Source organism: Saccoglossus kowalevskii, chromosome 11 (assembly GCF_978046115.1).
Source record: "Saccoglossus kowalevskii chromosome 11, keSacKowa6.1, whole genome shotgun sequence".
In the NCBI taxonomy this organism is placed as follows: Eukaryota; Metazoa; Hemichordata; class Enteropneusta; family Harrimaniidae; genus Saccoglossus; species Saccoglossus kowalevskii.
This window is the reverse complement of record NC_140651.1, coordinates 11,819,937-11,840,392: the sequence shown is the minus strand read 5'-3', so window position 1 is coordinate 11,840,392 and position 20,456 is coordinate 11,819,937. Positions and strand designations below refer to the sequence as shown.

General features: G+C 36.2%; 2 protein-coding genes across 2 annotated transcripts; both read right to left on the bottom strand.

Annotated features, from left to right (window-relative positions):
- Positions 1 to 1,371: 1,371 nt before the first annotated feature.
- On the bottom strand, positions 1,372 to 6,700 carry LOC100368170 (uncharacterized). The gene is made up of 9 exons (XM_002732376.4): positions 6,596 to 6,700; positions 5,861 to 6,069; positions 5,173 to 5,345; positions 4,366 to 4,415; positions 3,325 to 3,417; positions 2,933 to 3,106; positions 2,694 to 2,818; positions 2,067 to 2,271; positions 1,372 to 1,637 (listed from the first exon to the last, which is right to left on the bottom strand). Exons 1-9 carry the CDS (start codon positions 6,645 to 6,647, stop codon positions 1,603 to 1,605), a joined length of 1,116 nt encoding a protein of 371 aa, XP_002732422.1. The 5' UTR covers positions 6,648 to 6,700; the 3' UTR covers positions 1,372 to 1,602.
- Positions 6,701 to 14,175: 7,475 nt separating this feature from the next.
- LOC146736196 (scavenger receptor cysteine-rich domain-containing protein DMBT1-like) lies at positions 14,176 to 18,504 on the bottom strand. The gene is made up of 9 exons (XM_085505403.1): positions 18,441 to 18,504; positions 18,234 to 18,310; positions 17,373 to 17,552; positions 16,932 to 17,137; positions 15,975 to 16,114; positions 15,520 to 15,774; positions 14,903 to 15,086; positions 14,630 to 14,724; positions 14,176 to 14,332 (listed from the first exon to the last, which is right to left on the bottom strand). The coding sequence occupies exons 2-9, from the start codon at positions 18,289 to 18,291 to the stop codon at positions 14,320 to 14,322; spliced, it is 1,131 nt and encodes a 376-aa protein (XP_085361529.1). The 5' UTR covers positions 18,292 to 18,310; positions 18,441 to 18,504; the 3' UTR covers positions 14,176 to 14,319.
- Between the last annotated feature and the right edge of the window lie 1,952 nt (positions 18,505 to 20,456).

The following is a 20,456-nucleotide window of genomic DNA, read 5'->3' as shown; positions in this document are numbered from 1 at the left end:
GCAGAGAACATGAAACCCGTCCACGCGATACGCGCCACACAGCATGGCCAGAATGCGGCAAAGGCCTTCAGATCTGGCTGTAGTAGGATGGTGAAAGTAATGGTACAGTATTGTAACAGTGAATAAGTACTGAGAAATAATTTTAAACTCATAGTTGCTGTCGACATAGGAAGTAAAGTAAGCAAATAACACCGAATAAACGGCAAGGTAAAGACTATGTCTAATTATAGTAAATACGTACTGCGTGCGTGACTCGAACCGGCGCTCGCGTACGGCACCTAATCGCCTAGCTTCACGCCACTACACGTCTTCCCCTCGGCCACCGGGCATCCCCAAAAAAGGATGCTTAATAACCGAGCTTATTACGTGTAGTGGCGTGAAGCTAGGCGATTAGGTGCCGTACGCGAGCGCCGGTTCGAGTCACGCACGCAGTACGTATTTACTATAATTAGACATAGTCTTTACCTTGCCGTTTATTCGGTGTTATTTGCTTACTTTACTTCCTATGTCAACAGCAACTATGTGTATGTAATTATCAGATTGATTCCCAAATATTCTTTGTCTATCCGTACCTGTAAAAAATATCATTTAAGATTCAACACCCCAACAAATATATATATATATCTACTCCTTTTTAAATGCATCTTTCGGGTTGTTTGATATATATGTATTTATTTAAGCGTCTATCATGAATGGCGATGTTTCAAATTACTGTAGTTCCGTTGTGTTTTGATATGATCAGGCATAACAAATTGTGGGCGAGGCAAGAGGAATGTGGCCTCTAAACACCCTCTTCCAACTCGGCCGAATGAGGGCGTTTGTGTCGTATCAAAGTCTGAAAAAATGGTTGTGAATGAGGTTCAAACAATTCACAAACTAGGAATTGGGCAATGTGAACGCTCACAAATAAAAACTGACTGATAGTAATTGTATTATTAAATGCAGACATGTATAGTATCCGAGCACTAAATGAAAAAAACACGGGTTTATCAGGTACTCAGAATGTGACAGCCAACATGTTCAAATGTAAAGTTTTATGCATATGCATATTTTGAACCATTTCTAGCGTTGCCCTACATAGGGTAACAAAACAGGGCCGTGTGATGGTTTCAAAACGAATTGGCATACGTGCGACTAAAACACGAGCAAGACCACTGTAGCGCGAATGGTCAAGTGCATTGGCGTTATCGACCTTATTCTAGACTGCTAACATCAATGACCGACAACTTGTCCGCAGCCGAGGATTCAATAAAGCATCGCAAATTAACAAGAACGAGGTCAAAGCCTAAATCAACCGACCAGAAAACCGCATCGTGTTGTCATCGCATGTGGTTCTCTCAATATTCATTGACATGCACATTATAAAATCACTTAACATTATACTAGCTGCAAGCCGACCATTGCTGCTTGCTGCTCTGTTTATTTATTATTTTCTGTCCAGTTACATAATTACATACACAACATATGATGTGATAAAATTCTATATCAATGTTAAAAATTGGTTTCATGGTAAAACATGTTCACTCTTCTTTATTTTTTTCAAACTTCTATGACATCATAGATGACATAATGCAAAACCCGCATTTTCTAAATATACTGATCCTAATTAGTAATACACTTGATGTCACCCTTTGAACCTGAAAAGAAAAAAAAACACACATTAAGATCACGGTAAATGTATGGTTGAGCCGTCGATAACACTGGAGTACCAATAGCGTGTCATAGCATGTATCATGCAAACAAATCAACACAGTCCTTGTATTTTGATATTTACCCACGTCCCATAATTAGAGGTAGCGTTTTCTGACCCCCCACGTACGTCGTTTATTTGTGATATCGTGCCACTGTTGATACAGACACAAATCAATTTCATTTGGCGCGCGTACACGGTAAGCGTACCAACAGTAAGCATCTTCGATTGTTTCCGATAATAGCATAACCTTTTTTCAGAGATTCTATTTCAAACGGATAGTAATTAGACTTGTCCAAGATATCTCGTGCGATGAACATTATATATAGGCATAATATCATAAATGTAAATATAGAATTTTGTGAATTATTCTCACCGTAGGCACTCCTAGCTTTGTTGCATAGGCCATAATACTTCCCACTTGCAATAACACGATCAAGACTGTCATTCCACCATTCCAATACATCGCTATCCTTACGTGTCATCATGTGAACGGTGCCTTCGTTGCAAACGACCGCATCGCCTACAGCTTCGTATAAACTAGTGTCAGCTAAATAGGCATATAGAAAGAAAGCATCTACCTGTATAAACAAAAATAACATTTCGTGTCATTGAATTGAGTGTCATTGAATGAATATTGGGATAGATATTATATCAACAGTTCAAACGCCAATACTACAGCTTATCGTAGTCATTACAGAGCCCAAGACAATACATTACTCGGGACATAAATATGCGTATTATACGGTTCTAAACGGACCTGGAATAAGTAACGTTTTGTTCATTGCAAGGCTTGTGTCATCAACATATTCGCAGAGAATGAGATAATATAACAATGCATGTATCATTTCAGTATAAACACAGAAACTAATATTGAGTGACTGACTGACTGACTGAATGAATAAATGGATGAATGGATGAATAAATGAATGAATAAATGAATAAATGGATGAATAAATGAATGAATGAATGAACGAAAGAACGGATGATTATAGTTACTTACCTCGCCATCTTCCAATCCCTTAACTAGATCTGAAACATCGTTATAGTATTTGGTGGCACTTGGGGCAGCTAGGTCTGAGCCAGAAAGTATGCAATGCTCGTCGCACATCCAACCGTCTACGAAACCTGAGGTTTAGGAAAATGTATAACTCGATTATCTGAAAACATACCTCCATGCAAGAAAGGTAGTGATGCAATATCTTAAGCTCCGAGTTAGATTACAGCATAATTCGAACGTACCGACAGTGGATGCACTCATGTCTTTGGGATCAAACCCTCCTGGGTTTCCAGACTTGACGAAGAATTTTGAAGTGAGATCGTCCTTCCAATGAGGTTTAGTAAAAGCAAGAGCCCTCTCTCTTTCATTTGACTTTACCCAGTTGACACATACATCGAACTGTCTTCCAAGTATTCCTTCAAAAGAAGTATGAATTTAAATTGGCGATAACAACGATTTGACGCAAATGCATGTATGTGATAAAGATTCTACACTAAGATACACTGTGCGCTGTAGTCCAAGCCTTTTCAACGTTCACACACACCCGTTAAGACTAGTGCCTGGAAGTGTGTGTGTGTTTGTGTGTGACACATTCGTCAAACTCTCCATAACTTGAGCTCTCATAGCAACTCACCTTCGCCAGCTCGTGGTTGCTCTCCCTGGGAAGTATAACATGTTTTACTCACGTCGTACTGAGACACACAGGTCCTATTGGCTTCTTCGCAAACTGTGAATAAAAACAGATTTACAAAATCGTAAATCAAGTAGGCTACCTGATTCACTGATAGGCGAAGTTTGTTTCGGCTGAAAACGGAGAACCCGTTATACCACAGTTCGGATTGGGTACGACGAAAAGAGTGAACATATGTTCTCAATATGTAACAGGAAAAGTGTTGTGTAGTCAAATAATTGTTGTTATATGATTTTATCAAGTTGATGATGTCGTGAACTGAAAACGATGTTGTGACCCCCACAAATAGTTTATGTTTGACGGACTAAATACACTAGAGCGGTTATGTATTAAAGTCAGGTGCTTATCTACCGTTACTCGGGCACTTAAACTCCACATATTTCAGTCAAAAAATAAAAAAAAAATTTGTTATTAAAAAGTTATGGTAAGTAAATAGAGAGTGGATCATGTCGAACGGATCCGGTATTTTACGTTATGATGTTTTTTATGAACCTGTGAATATGAAAAGAAAAACAATGATGTATAGCTATGTAAGAATAATTGAGCTATATTTGAGTTTACATCCAAATGTTAAAGGGGTACAAAATGTTGACAGTCATGCGCAGTCGATACTTGACCTTTAAAGCATTTCTGGTTATACGTTGCTGTTAACTTAGTGTGTCTGTAACAGATTCAAGAGCTAACACCAGCAAATGGAAATAAATCGCCGCTTTGTAAGAGCCATTACAATAACTGAATGATGCAAATTTATTACAAAATGTTGACATTAATTTATATCTAATAACCAAAACAAATAAATAATTTTATTTTTATTAAATACTCAAGTTTTTAAAATGTATGGTTATGGCGTGTTGTTGTTTACAAACAAACGTCAACCCATGAACTTTGCGTTTTTAAGGTACGGTGTCATCGTCGCTTGGGACTCAATTCTTGTGTCTGCGCAGGTGACGACCCTTTCACTTTAAGTGAATGATAAGTACTCACCTGCGTCGATGAGACCGAGTGTAAAACCACTAAGTTCACCATTTTCATCGCTGAAAATGACAACAATTGTAACAGATAATTGATATGAATTGAATGTTTGTTTTCTCAATTCGCCAGTGAAAAGAAGGAGAAATAATACAATCATATGGCGTGAAATATTAAATGAATGTTTTTCACAAATTTGTCTCTATAAACGTCAGATTGTTTACTGGATCAATAGTTTAAATAGTTTGGATATAAAAAAAAAAACGCCAAGTGTGTTAGAAACAGTGACTCAACTATAGTGTACAGCTTTTAAACACTGACCACGTGATTAACAGCTCGAGTAGCCAATCAGGAACAGCGTTGCAATTGGTTATTTCTTGAAGCGATGAGAGACAAGTCATGGTGTTGCAAACTGTAAGTCAGCTGGCCTGAAAATTGTATTTTTTTTCGTTTTTTTAGAAGGGTATTTTATTCAGTGAAGTGGTACGACAGGTGTAATCAACAGGTGGTGGTAATTAGAGAATGATTTGTTGATGGGAAATAATGTTAACCTTATCTAGTACTTTAAGTTAAATAAAAACAGCCAGTGTTTAAGTAGCTGACACCAAAATACATCGAGAAGTTGTTTCGGGCCATGCTCTCACAATACCTCACCCCTCTGCCCCGTGGTGTTTCATACACTGAGCACACCCCGACGTTCGTCAGTACAGAGCGCACGCCCTCATATTCACATTGCCAAGAGCTGCACAATTTACGTGCTCGGAGTAATATATGTGACATGATCTATAGTGTGACTCGTGATGATAATGCTACGTGACTTACATGTACTCCAGTGCTGTGTTCCAGGAGAACGTATGGTGGAATGTGTACACTCTTCTCGACTGTACTTGATTTTTGAACTCTTCTATGATTTTCTTTCCAATTTGTTCAGACACCAACCGGAAGAGTACTATGCTGCGCAGTAGTTGATTTTCGTCTGGCTGTTCTTGTTGTAGCTATAAAGAATACATGCCAATAAATCCGATATGTTTAAATAATTATAGACTAGGCCGTATGTATGGTGTGTCACGGTGTATATTAAAGTTGCACACTGCGATCATTCGTAATGTCGCCTTGGGCCTAGGAAGTACCTGGTGAAATATCGGACGGTATTACTATCCGTGCTAGTAATTTCTTCTAAATTTCATCGATTTTCAGTGAGTCCACCCATTGTAATTGTTTCAGCTTCCCACGTGATCTTGCGTTTGAGCATTAGGAATCATGTTAGATGTTAACATTTGGAGCAATAATTCAGTATTCTACACTACAGTTTATCTTATTTGGCTGGGAAAAGCCGGTGGAAATGAAATGAACTGAAAATAACTATTGCGCAAGTACAGTTGTTTTCTGTCCAATCAAAATCTAAATACACAGGACTTTCATTGGCTGGGTTTATATGATGAAATCTTCCGATTGGTAGTTTTCACTGCGCAAAAATATCAATGTTACAAAGTCTTGCACGTTCACTAACCTTGGAAGCAAAACGATTGAGCAATACACGTAATACTGGGGGTGCAACATTTTCGGCCATTAATCCTCGGCTTAAGGGAGCTGGAATATCTTTAGTGCCGCCTAACTCTTTCACCAATCTTGAGAGCATGATAGCACGGAGCAAAGGTCGTTCTTGTCCCAACTCCCCACCAAACAATGGACTATCCAATCCCTGGACTGTCAGTGAACCTAAAAAATGTACATACATTGATTGTAACGGAAACAGTATAGATAAGGGTAAACTGATTTGGTCCGAGGCCAGGCCACCGTGTAGGTACGTGTCTGATAACAGAATAGTTCGAGGAGATTCCTTCAACGAAGTATACATATATCCGAACTGAAATATTTCCCCATGGCGCTCTACAGATGCCTCCATAAGCGATGATATTAATAATAATGCATTAGTGCAACTTTGAAGCGAATGACATTGTTGCGACCGTTGTATATTTTGCAATGAGAAGCGGTATACTGAGTTTCGTAGTCACAGATGAATGATCTAAATGGACATAAACGTCAGATGAAGAACGTCGCGGGGAGAATTACCAATATGGGAATATTTTGTTTCCAAATTCCATTAGATTCTATATATGCAACGTGTCGCGTCTTGCACCATCAGCATTTTTTATTTCTGAAATATATATACTATAGAAATATACACTTATAGCAGTATTAAATAATAATAATTTGGTTTGTAGTACAGATGACTAATACTCACCGCAGCATAATGCAACGAAGCAGATTAAAAAGGCAATTGATAGACGCGCCATGTTTAATGGATGCTCCCGGTAACCGCTTAGACGATGGAGTGATCGAATGACACGGTAACAATGGGATTTAAAGGGTCACAGGTCACATGATGATATTGCATCCTCGTTCCAAATTTTATGATGTGTTCAAAGTTATTTAGAATTCTGAAATCAAATTGTATTAATAACCCGCGATTGAAATAACAGAGAAGTACCAAATCAATACACATCTATTTCACAGCACAAAATTTATATACAGTCATTGTCGATATAATATGTTTGATGGTCTGCCAGTTTATTTCTTGTTCGTTAATAACATTCTCATGTTATCATACAATAAAATGTAACTACATGACATGACACAAAGCTATAACTGTCGTAGTAGTGTTCTTATTGTAACATTGCCAGTAATTCGGTCGACGTGTACACGATAAACTGGCTTCAATGATGATAAGCATCACACTCACGTACTAATTAGTTTCCGTTCGGACAAGGTCCGAATACGGGAACTAACATACTGACCTCCGTGCGTGTGTGCGTACATGTCTATGCATGTATTCGGTCCGTATGTAACGTCCGTCCCTGTCTGTATCTCATTCATGCATAATCACATTCAAACTTCACACATGCATCGCACGATTTGGGAAACGTGTGGACGTCAATTTGTTTTTCGATTCGATTGGTGATAGTCGAATACTAGGGACAATATTTATGCTTATTTATAAAATTCATCCAAAATCAAGCACTTCTGCCTTTCCGGAACCAAGTCTCAGTCGTGTGCAGAGGATTTTTTCAAAACTTGGTACAAACTATTAATTGAATGATAGATGTTGCGTGTGGCTAATCTGTGAGACATATATGTGTGTGGCGTAATGATCAGCACAGAAAAGTGATTACAATATCTTAAATAGGTTCGTCATTCGCTGTTGCACATCATGGCATAGCGTTATGTATAACACTGTAAAGAGAACATTCGTCAACTCATGGGTTCATTACAGCGTTTTGAGAAAACATGCCGTATATTGTATTGTTATACAATAGTCAAAGTATAGTCCCTCAACTCAGAAGAACGTATATGTTTCGAAATGTCGATTATACACTGATTTCTGTGCCATTATTAACACCTCATTACAAGTTTACCATTATGTATTATTTATTTGGGTTCCATTTGGGCACCTATGCATCCCATGGATTCTCCTGACACTAAAATTAACTCAAAAAAGGAAGTAAAATAAACAAAAAAATTCACGTCAACACGGCATATTGAACCGTTTTGTTCTTGAGGAATATATGTCAGACAAACTTGACAGAGTTAAAAAAATCAAATCACATTCACAATCCGCTTACGCAGCGCTTTGCAAATATTATTGCTTTTCTGTGTGTCAATAGCCACCGAATACGTCGACTTGGCATTGATTGGCCGAAGTAGTGGGCGTTGTAAGCCCCCTTAACTTACTGTCGTGTGTGAAAACCGTACGACTACACCGCGTAACATATTCCAGTGATTAATTAATACCATTATTATTGTCACGTGTAAATTATTATTTTTGCATTTTAATGGAAGTTGAATCCAACCATCGAATCAACGTGCGCATTTACGTCATGTCTTCGGCGGATGGATATTTTACGTGGGAACCAATGACAGATTTTAAAATGTTCCATTTGTATTCAGTCGTTCAATAAAAATATCTTATTTCAGTTTGAATTATTAATAAAACATGGGAACAGGTTTGTAGTCGTTGCAATAATACAGCTAAATGCTATTAGTATTGTTTAATATATTCATAATACAGCTTGAGGATGCTCTACAGTTCGATTGTGTGCGGTAATACAAAACTCGGTAGTGTGTAGAAACACACACATAACTACCGAATTCTGGTCAGATTTTGTTTTATCGCACACGATCGACTGGAAGCTATTCAGCGGGCGTTTTTATTTTATCTTCACCCAACTTCTAACTGTACATATAGATACAGAGACGTGATGATCGGCATACGAGCCAGCGGAGCCACCCGCGTGAGTTACAATTTACTTAACACCAACAACACTTTTACCAGTTTGTATCTCGCAGCATTCAGCAACAGATATTTGGGTTCGGCTGCTAAAATCTCGATAGATGTTTCAGGACGCACAATTTTGGGTTAATGTATTTTACACGGTGTAACAATTCTGACATTGTATGAGGTAGTTTTAATTTATGCACGTCGGTCTACAATACCTGATATACCCAAACGAACGTAAACAAACAGTAAGGTTAAATCCTTCTGTTAAATGAAATTGACAAAAAATATTGTTTTGTAGTAAGGACATGGAACGTAATAAAGAACATTGCGGGCATCGGGTGTATTTTTGGGGTGTACGAATAAACCTCGCAACGCCGGAATATAGGTGCGAATTTGCGTCACCGCTCGATATATCTATACCCTCATGTATGCTGCTTCCGCGGCTCATTTCATTCAAGCACGGTTGCAAATAGAATGTTTCAGATGCTGTATTGTATTTGAACATGATTTGGGGGAGGGGACTCTAAACCTTAAGGTTTACGACCTTCGTTGATGAAATTATATTGTACTTTCCTTGCAAAATAAATAAATAAAAAAATAAAATTGCTGATTACGTTTTAAGCGTTGTCCATGCAACTAAAATTGCGTCATTTATTTAATGAAAATAACAGAATTACGATTATCGAACAAGTAGAAACAATGCTGAGTGAATATATACGATGTCAACAACTAACCTATGCTAACCACTCGCTATATAATTAATTAAAGAGCCATTTCCCACGGTGTTGTGACACGACATGTGCTGACACAATGCGTGTAAAGTGCATTGTTTGTATGTAGTAAATTTAAACGCGCGTTGTAAGAAGACCACCAAACTTTAAACCATAATAACCATTTTTAGGCTCATTTACAGGACTGAAATGTATTATTTATAAAATGCTGGAACATTATGGAACAGACCCCCTCGTAATAAAAGATATCTTAAAACTTAAAAATATAAGGTTTTAATTTACTTGAAATATGGTTTAATGTTATTGGCTGACTATGACTGAATACGGGTTAAAATGTTGATGCGTCGAGTTAATTGATTGTTAATGTTATAGTTGTTAATGTTTGATTATCTGGATTGAAATGCGTGTGAAATCAGTCACTGTTCATGAATTAAAAAAAAATGTTTATTGTATAGTTTATTGTACGTATTCTCCTCCATATTGGAAAGTGTTGCTACATTCACCCAAATGGCGGTTGCAGTCTAACGAATAACAAACTTACATATTTAGAAGCGTTCTCTCCTGCATTCACGCAAGCGAGTGTAAAATTGTGAAAAGAATTACTGTAACATAAAGCATAATAAATAAACATAAATTTTCCTACATTAAAGTAAAGTTAATATTGCACTAGACATGTTCCATGCTTACGTCACTATTTAGGAATTTATTTCCTTACATGAAATCGGATTGTGTGCGTTTAACTTTGAAGTAATTCGCGCCTATCATGTATTAAATCTTTGACAATTTGTTTTCTGATTTCAGCTCCTACAATACGCAATAGTACCACCCGTTGTGACAATTATATCTGTCTTGCTTTGGGTTATGTCGTGTTTGAACAAATTAAACTTTTAAATGTGTATATGATAAAAAACAAACACACGAAATATTTGACATAGGCATTGTAACAATGAGATCCAGGTTTGTTGTTAATTTTGGGTCATTGTGTGTCATGCGAACAACTTAACTATTATTAGTTTATGATGAATCTGGTATTTGGAGCATCGAATAACATAAAAAATATGCGTTTTTGTCAACATTGCATCTTTTACCTTTTTTGAGTACAATCTCTCTACGTTTTAGCCCGGGCGCTCTGCTCTTTATTATGATACGTAACTTACACTGAATCAAGTTTTTGAATATGCGGTTATAGTAGTACAGCGTCCTCATCACCAATTAGAACGACGTCGCATATGAATAAATCCCTGGAATAAATATGCGATTGCCAACAGCATCGTACAGACTGGGTACATACTTGCCAGTCATAACGATTCACCATAGCACGCAGTAGAAATCGCGATATTGAGAACATGGAATTTCGCTGATCAGAAGACCCGTAACTGCCAGACTAAAGCGTATGGGAGCAAAGGGTTCTACTGTGTTAATATTGGGGCGGATATCACGTCGCCATTATTTGAATGACGCCTTTGAGGGACTATAATTGTCAATACATCAACAAACAATCAGATAAATTGATATAACCTGAAATAATGTCAGCACAATCAAGATACAAAAAATTGTCTGGACAGATGATTCATATATTTACTAATAAAATGTGAAATTGGTTCATTAGTACGCCAATATTCATAAAAAATCAATTATCTTATTAAAAACATGTTTATGTGTAGTTTGTACATAACATGGATAGTGTTTTTATATTTAACGCAAATATACCATAGTCAGTGGACTATGGTAATATTTTGCCATGAATCTGCGCTAAAAATCAATATTTTCAGCCGACCCCAATCAGACGCATAACTGGTTTCCGACTTACACAGTCATCTGTTTAGCAAACAGAACTATAAAGACGCGTTTTGGAGTTGTTTTGAATCCCATTGTAATACAATTTTCTCTCAAAAACAGTAAACATTTTTTTTTTATATATTTAATGATGTTGAATACAGACATGCATATCAATGCGATAATCATAGATGAGCCATGTTGATTTTATGTGAGCTGATACTTTGTCCTGGCATTCGTCACAATAGTCCATTGACTTAGTTAGCATCCTCGTTCCTGTATATAAAATACACCTTTTATATGTAGTGTTATAAGATTGGGAATACGTTACAGAATTGAATATAATCAATTGACGATGTATCCGCTGACATGGCATCTCGAATACGTCTAGCACAATGACAACGGTTGAAGTATTCGTTTTTGCTTAGCTGTTTTTATGCCACGTTTAATGGATTGGGAAATCAATCACTACATTAACACCGGTCGTATATTATTTTCGGTCCAAGGGCACATACATATATAAATAAATTTATGCATTTGATGAACGACAAATCATCCCATCTTCTTAGCTAGTAGGACTATTTTTCGCTGTTTTTTTACCTTTTGAATATATCAACTTGCATCTACATGTGCAATGTTGCAAATTGAATGTAAAAAGCAGTCCCAATTTTACCATTGTGGTTTTTTTAAACAGATTTGTATTCCCTAAACTAATCAAAAATAATAACTGAGACCGTATTCACTAAATCTAAAACACTTGACCATTGCATAATGAAATTCTTAACTTGGTCTTGGCGGTATGGCTGACCTATCAACATACCAATTTGCATATCGGACAAAATAATTTCAAGTGTCAAAAGTGATCTAATAAGATAAGTGATACATTTGTATTGCCGAATAAATTCATCGGTTTTTATTATAACTATAACTAATAGTTTAAAGATACCTCAACGAAAAATGGCTTTATCGTATAGTAACCGTAACAAACACAACTTGAAAATGTTGAAACATACAGATGAAGTCAATCCGGAATGCACAGGGAATCGTGAGACGCCATGTAATGGAAAAATAATGCTTATCTTGTGTCGTTTCAAAGAGATAACTCTATTGGCGAGATAGGGATTTTAGAATAAATTAAATACGGGATTTTGTACCGCTACCTTTAATATAAACTAAACGGAAACAAAATATACTATGCGACTTTCGCAACCACATGTACGTTTAATACATTGCAGATAATGTCTGACATTTTTGTTTGTTTTATATTTTATTTTTAATTGTTGCAACAGACAAAAAGGACAATTTAAGGATCAAAATTACTTCACAAAATAGGTTATAAAAATATGGTAAATGAAAAATCTATTTTTAAAGAGGGTATTATTGAAATCAATAACAATGTAGTGCTTTTAAGGCCCCGCCAAATTCACACACACCACGTCTTACCTATGTTGTGGCGACACACATTGGATTAATTTTTAATATATTGCCTTATCTTCGGATTAAAACATGACTGTATATAGGATTGCGATTTAATTGGACATAGAATTGCGTTTTCAAGTTTAATTGAATAGAAATGCAACAAAGTAGAAATAACATCATACCTCCTGTAACCTGTAACTGAGGGTTAGTAAAGGGGTAGGCATGGTACAAGGTAGCGCATTTAGATAACATTTTCACAGGTATTTTATAAAGAAGAATTCGTAAACTTCATTATATCACACAACAATATTATTAATAAAGTTATCAGTAAATCTTCCACTTCAAATACGAACCTTCAGTACACTGTTACAAAAGATAGGAGTCATGGAATAATTATACTGCATCATTAGTGTTAGAACACGAGTTAAAAATGTCCTATGCATTTAAAGTTATAATGATGTTTTTGTTGCGTTTAGGTCATGAGTTGAATTGTAAAAGATAGTTTTCAGCCAAAAGGTTAATGAATTTGTTATTGTCATACCATAGTGAGGGCTCGGCTACACACTCCCGAATTCCACTGTCTCTGACGAAGTTATGAAGCCAAGTTTCGGTCAATACAATAATGGACTACAAATAACGAACGAATTGAACAATTAAGTCATATATATGGACAAAAGTACCGCGTGTATTTTCTTAGTAGAACCGCAGCGAATTCCTGTTCGTTCCATCGTAGAGAAGGTGAATCAAAAGCAGTTGAAAACTGCTGATCGATGGTATGGGAGTAACAGACAAAACAAATCCGACAGTTGGGTTAAAGAGCATCTTGAGCAAAACCAATCATCATTTCGGTAATAAAGAGAAAAAACAAAATTCGCATATTCTTATTATCTATCATTGTATAACTTGGTAGTATCTAGTATGTATGTTTTTCTTAGGTTTGCAATATTGAACACGGTAACTAAAGTGTACAAATTATAATGGGCATTTAGTAAATTATGCTCATTAAATTAAATGGTCGTATAACTAACTGCTGGCCGTAGAACGTATTGTGGAAACTATTGTTACTGCTGTTCAAACATTATACATGACAGACCGCCGCCGTGTATTGCACGAAGCTCGTGTACCTGTAATAACCAATATGAAATCAGATAAATCGCGACTAGCAGGTTGACAACTAGCAGGGTTGGTGGTATTAGTATAATTACTAAGGATTGACTGAAGATGGGATGCCGTGTATCCGACTCTTTCGTCAAGGATATGTAATCGTTATAGCTGTTTTTTATATGATTAAAATGAACAAATTTGTCAGGATGCAAGCATAATCTTTGCCTATGTGTATACTGCGTCTTTAAATGTTATCAAAAACAAAATTAAATTTGGTAAGGAAATAACTTTAGTGCAAGTGTTAGTAATTCAAGGACAATTTCAGATAATCATGCGGCGCTGTTGGTATATATTTCTGCCATCTGTTTCTTTTTCTAGACATCTGTTTTTGATGGTGCAATATATAGAGTGGCCCACTTGTGTGTATTATGAGGAGCCAACGATAGGACACATTTTATACGTTTCGAATGCAAAACGTCTCAGCGTATTAAATTCAACATCAATACAAATTGATAATTTATATCAATTTAATTTAACTCAAATGTACAAATTGAAGTTGTTCATTTGGATGGATACTAGTAATTGTATAAGAAGCTACATTAACACGACTAGGTTCCAGTAAAGTACAATTGATTTTGCTGGATCAGCGTCGCCATTACGTTAGGCCTCGCAGCTGAAACAAACAGGAACAATCATTTTTGATGTGCACTTAGTGTAGTTATGTGTGTTTTTACAGCATGGTCTATGAAAAGCAAAATACTAAAGACAGTTATAAAATACGTAATACGTAATTTACTGCCGCTAAATTATTGAATTAAATGTAATTTACTCATTTGTAGAAAATGTGACTTCTGCATAAACATATTTGTATAAGTAATTTATTAATTAACATTCATTCTTACGGTAGGTAATAATAGCAAAATTGGCGTCAATAGGTGAATATCATTGTCTGTTTTTTTGCCATACTTACTTGGACGATTTCTTCAGAGGCCCTTGAATTATGATAGAGCTACCTGAAGTAAATTTGGAGTCATACACAGATCTTTTCTTACGGCCAAGACATCCCTGAAATAAAATAATAAACACATTGTGCTCAACCGGACAATTGACAAACATTTTGTGACTTTAATTTCTTCTTTTTTCCGTTTAATGCAATGCCAACGTACAGAGAATATTTGTAATAATTGTATGCAAAACAGTAAGCTTCTTAATCCACAATTGTCATGCGCCTCAGACATCGTACCTCAGAGCATCGAGTGCCTACTTCGCCAGCCTTGCATATAACCACGTTACAATGGATATAAATATCAATGTTCTCTTCTCCGTCCGGTCGATCATTCACCATATTATATGCATCCCACCCATAGCGTTTGGTCCATTGTGGGTTTGGCGAAGTGTATTCTACCATTGTGTCTTCATTTAGGCAACTTAAAATATACAGCAGAACTTTCAGTGTATATACATGTCAACTCAAGTTTTCAAGTCTGCGTTTTTGTAAGTACCGTAGACATTGAGTGTTTATGTTTATATATATTGTTTGATTATTGTATCTTGGTATACATGGTGTATTATTATTATTAAATACGATTGCAACCAGGTTAGCTAATTTACAGCTAAAAACTGGAACTACATTATGCAATGTACTTAGAAGAATACTAATGCTTATTTCAAATTTACAATCAATCAAAAATGAATGTTATGGAGAATGAGTACCAGAATATATTATTGTCATACAAATTAATAACATGTGAATGGTTATTATAATGTTAGATTTAAAGACACATTCACGCTGTATCATTTATATTAACAATTGTGTAAATATTGATTATCCGAAAATAGTTGAATATAAGCACAACGTACCCATCTTCTATCAAGTCAGCGTGAACAGAATTTGAATCAGTAGGATCAAAATTGTCAGTTGCAAAACATGTTTCAACAAAGAGCTCCAGACCAGGGTCTATAGTAATGCACCCGATTTCAAAGTAAATCAAGACACCATCACATATCGCAATTGGGAAAGCTGTTGGGTCAAATAACGCTGCGAAGGTATCGTTCGTACACAAGGCATTCTCGACTGTGAAAGTTCCAGATCCTACCAACGTGACATCGACGTGACTGTAATATATATATATATATATATATATATATGTATATATTTACATATATAAAGGTTACGATTTCCATATCGACGCAATCACTTTGATCAAAGTCGAACTTGTGTTCCCTCAATACATTAGCTTTGATCATATATGGATTCCCTAATTCGTTCTATTTATTATAATCCTGCTTGACCATTCATGCAAACGATTACTTACCAAGGATTTGCAACAATATGCATTGGCGCAATGGTGTATTCAGTGTCAAAGCAACATTCCATCTTCGCAATCATTGTACCTCGTTTACTATGCACATAGTTCGTGTACAGAATGCGATGAACGCCTTCGATTTCCATTTCCTGATAAGATGTAAGTATCAAAGTAGAATCAGTATGTTGTGTACTTGACATTCTAGAATATGTTTAGACGTTCGATAGTGTATATGTTTCTTTAGCACTAGCGAATTATTCGTTAATTTCCTTGACATTGGTAGACGTAATGTAACCGTACAGTCTTCTTAGAGTTTTCGGCTTTTGTTTTCACCGTGATGGTTGTCAGGCGGTGAAAATGCCCGAATGTCCGCCCCAAGAATACTTATAATCTAAGGCACCGTACGTTCGTGAACGATTTAGGGTTAAAATCATAGTTTGTGAGTCATCCATGATAGGACCATCTCTGGTAGCAACGTGGTGCATTCAACTCTGGACTTTTACTACAAAAACACCCGCCCGTATAAAACGTCTAGTTCGCCTGTCAAGATAATGAATTTCTATAATGAACGCTTACTATACTCCAGTACTTCACCAACTTAAGGCGAGGCGCCTTTGTTTTTGATGTCAGTTACGACGACTCATTTGGCAAAATGCTGCGTGAGAAAGTCAATGCCTGCGTGGCGTCAGTATTAACAACTGGACAATGTAGTGTCAAACTAGTCTATGAATAAGCACTTTGATGTTTATATATTTATTTCACAATAAATATGTTTTTTTTTCAAAAATACACTAACATTTCCATATTTTCATAAATTTCATCAATGATATCATATAAACGATATACATCACGCTTTTACTCGTTATAACCGTTCACAAATTTGGGGAAAACATAATGACATAATGACATAATTTCGTTCTGTGTTTACGATATAAATGCAACACTTCAACACCCCTCACTACATACCGTCACCTCTGTCCCGCAATCATTCAATCCTGTTTCGAAGACATAGATAACATTTCCATCCACAGTAACTCGTTTACCGGTGCAGCTGACGTCGGTTAGATGGAAGTTTTGGACGTTAGCCGTTTGCAAGCTGAGTGCCTTCAAAATCCAATTCTCCTCCAAGCTAATACTTAATTTATCGTTGTCGCAAGTGACAGAAAATTCGTCTGTGTGCAGTAAATATATGTATATATGATTCACGCAGACATGTGTAGGTATGATCAAATCTATTCAAAAATGTGTACATGTTTATGAAGGAATTGGGTTTGAACAACACCACCAACTCCAAAACATAACCTCACCAACAACGCTATTAAACACAGCGTGGTAAATATGAACTCTGTTAACAAGCAACAAAATAAGTGCACTATATTTCTTCAAATATACGATATTTTGACTCACAATCCGGACAGCAGACCGATGATACAAAGTCAACTTGAGTGTTATTAACAACGTGGCAACTGTATCCAGTAGGGCATTCAATAATATCGACAAGCGGAAACGCATACTTATCCTGAATACTACAGAACACAGTCTCGCCAAGTTTATTTTCAAGTGGTGATCCGACTGGACATGTCCTATCTGCGGAAGTAACATAATGGTGTTAATTCTTTTCGAAACATATGTGTTTGTAAATGGTGTTTATTCATTTCTATTTAATGGACGCCGTTCTTCGCGTTGCGCATATGAGTACACAAATATGTCGCAGATCAACTCCTGCAAAAGAAACTCCAACTGAGTTTAACTAGGTAACGTCTGGAATAATCAATGAAGAATCTCTCATGAATCAAAGTCGGTGCACATCGCGCTGCAATCAAGTCTCGCACTTGTACTTGCTGCTTAGATTGTTAGAAAATCAAAACAAAACTCGCATATGCATGACGAATCGACAAACGGCCTTTATTTAATTGAGCATATTTACTTGCATAAACACAACTAGATTTTTAAGCTCTTTATGTAAGCTACTACAATACTATACAGACAGATTACGAACATATAATATGCATACATGAGTCGAACTCACGACCACAGCAATGGGCCTTGCCAGTGTAAGTAGAAGCGTATCTAAGTAAACCACAGTCCACGACCCTTATACAAGACAATATACTAAGGTAATGATGAAATAGAAATAAATACGTGTGTACAGGTATATCATGTTTGAAATAAACTTTTGTGAGAGCATTCATTAGTGTCGTATACGGTGTGTCGTAGAAAGTAGTCCAAGATCAATCGATTCGATCTGTATATATTTTACATACTTACCGCATTCATTCACATCGCAGGATCCCATTATATCACAATATACGTGAGGGCAGTTCATGTTTCCCTGATAACAAGCACTGTGAAGGAAATAATCAAAGTTATATGGATATCACAATGTTGTCACTAAACGCTGAAAAGCTTTAAGGCCGTATTGTAATATTTAAATTACATATTTCAATGTTACTGTATCAGGTATTTAAAACGTACCATAGGTGGCAGTCGTCGTCGTATCGGAATGTGAGATGACGTAACTGGTATCCATCCCGTTTACATACATCTTTGAAAAGACAAACATAAAAGAATGTAACATTATCTTGATATTATTAAAATAAACCCGTCAGTCAAATTATATCGTCTTTGATAGACATTCTTACCACTGCATTCGACTGTACAATCTTCTTGTCCATAAATGTCCCCATTACAAGGCGGTACAATGCATGTACGCATTCTGTATTTAATACCATCCATCGTACCATTATTGCAGATTCCGTCTATCAAATTACAGTCGGTCCACTCAGACCAATTACTCCATGTTGCGTTATCTGTCCAAGGTAAACAAGGTGTTGATTGATAGATGTGACAAATAGTACAAGGTATGAAAAGTATTCTCGATAACATTAGCTCATCAGTGAAGAGATATAAGATGAATTCATTCTTTGAATAATATATTATAAAATATATATGATACAAAATTCGACATCTAGTTAATTCAAATTAGTCTGATATCCTCGGTTAATTATTTAAAACATTGATACCATATTGGTGCTATGAACTGAATATTTCCAAAATTTTAAATTGTGTAGAAGAATGCCAAGTCTGGGTTATAGGGGATTACGTTCGAATGTGCGAAAATAGTCATCGTTATTAGCAACTTACCCATTGAATCACATGTGATTACCCCGAAGAACCATATCATAGATAAGCACCGAATAATTTCCATATCTGCAAATTGAAATAAATTAATTAGGCGTGTACACGAGTATTTTTACAATAGTAATCAAAATGAAAAACACACCATGCAGTTAAGGAACATTTATAAATTATGTTAGCTCAGTACGCGTCGGGATTGCTAATTAAATATAATGATTTTCCTAGTGGCAAGCTTTAGAAAAAGCATTCACAATATTAACAATTACACTATTATTTTTTATTATTGAAATTATTTGTTTTGAATTAGCAGTTCAAAATGCCAATATGGCATATTGTGCCATTTCATTGAATGGCTGCAGCTGTTGTTTTCCAATTTATAACATAAATTCAATAAAAGTATTATTATTACTGTTTCAATCCACCCACTTCCGGGGTATGGACACGATTCTTTTGAACAACGCGCTGTTCTCGGTGACCAACAATAACTTAATTAAAACCTATTAACCAGTTTATCGGTCGAAAAGGTCATTGTGCAATTTAACGTCCTGTGGACAAATGTGACTTAGTTGGAACACTACATGACTGGAATCATAATTAATAACGTACTTCATGCATGACAAAATGTGTCACCGAATATTGTGACTATTTCTTAATACTCGTCAATCTATATGATATAAATTTATAATTATGTAAACAATATAGCAATAGTGGTTCATCTGCTTCTATTACCGGCATTGCTACATGGCGTTGGTTTTCGGCGGTTAAAAGTAATAACAAAAAAATCGACAAAATTGAATTATTACACATATATAACATTATTACATGCTTAACTGCGGTTCATACCTAAGCTACTACTTATTTGAATTATATCCAGGAAGTCGGACGTTGTCATATACACACAGTCAGTGTAGGCTCTCATCCATGTGGTTCACAAAATAGCACAAATGATGAATTGGCTGAAGTGCTCAACGGTGGCTCAAACACATCATTGACAAGATATATCAAGTGTATCGAGTTTAAATGAGTGACATCTTGCCCGATCAGGCAGTAAAGGGCCAACACCTTTGGGCATCCGTGTCAAGTAATGTGTGGTCATGTTTTTCACGAGATACCTAGCCAGCAGCCAGCATGGAATGTAACAAAGCAAGCACATATCATGGTGAGTGTAATTTGTTAGTTTGTCATGCTTCGGGAGACATTCAACAGTAGCTGTTGTCTTCCCAGGCAGCGTACGAGTTTCTAGGAGTACCTCAAGGACCTAAACGTGGATTGTAGAGAAACACCGTTTAGTTACAAAGGTGTGTGTGTGTGTGTGTGCAGTCACTAAGTATTGGGAGAGTAGGGGAAATTTGA

Coding starts and splice junctions, on each gene's coding strand:
- LOC100368170 (XM_002732376.4), bottom strand. CDS start 6,647: ATGGCGCGTCTATCAATTGCCTTTTTAATCTGCTTCGTTGCATTATGC. Junction 4,416..5,172: donor AACACAGCACTGGAGTACAT/GTAAGTCACGTA, acceptor TGTCATTTTCAG/CGATGAAAATGGTGAACTTA. Junction 3,107..3,324: donor GCAACCACGAGCTGGCGAAG/GTGAGTTGCTAT, acceptor CTTCTTTTGAAG/GAATACTTGGAAGACAGTTC.
- LOC146736196 (XM_085505403.1), bottom strand. CDS start 18,291: ATGAACTGCCCTCACGTATATTGTGATATAATGGGATCCTGCGATGTG. Junction 16,115..16,931: donor ATTGCGGGACAGAGGTGACG/GTATGTAGTGAG, acceptor ACATCTTATCAG/GAAATGGAAATCGAAGGCGT. Junction 15,087..15,519: donor GCTGACTTGATAGAAGATGG/GTACGTTGTGCT, acceptor GTATATTTTAAG/TTGCCTAAATGAAGACACAA.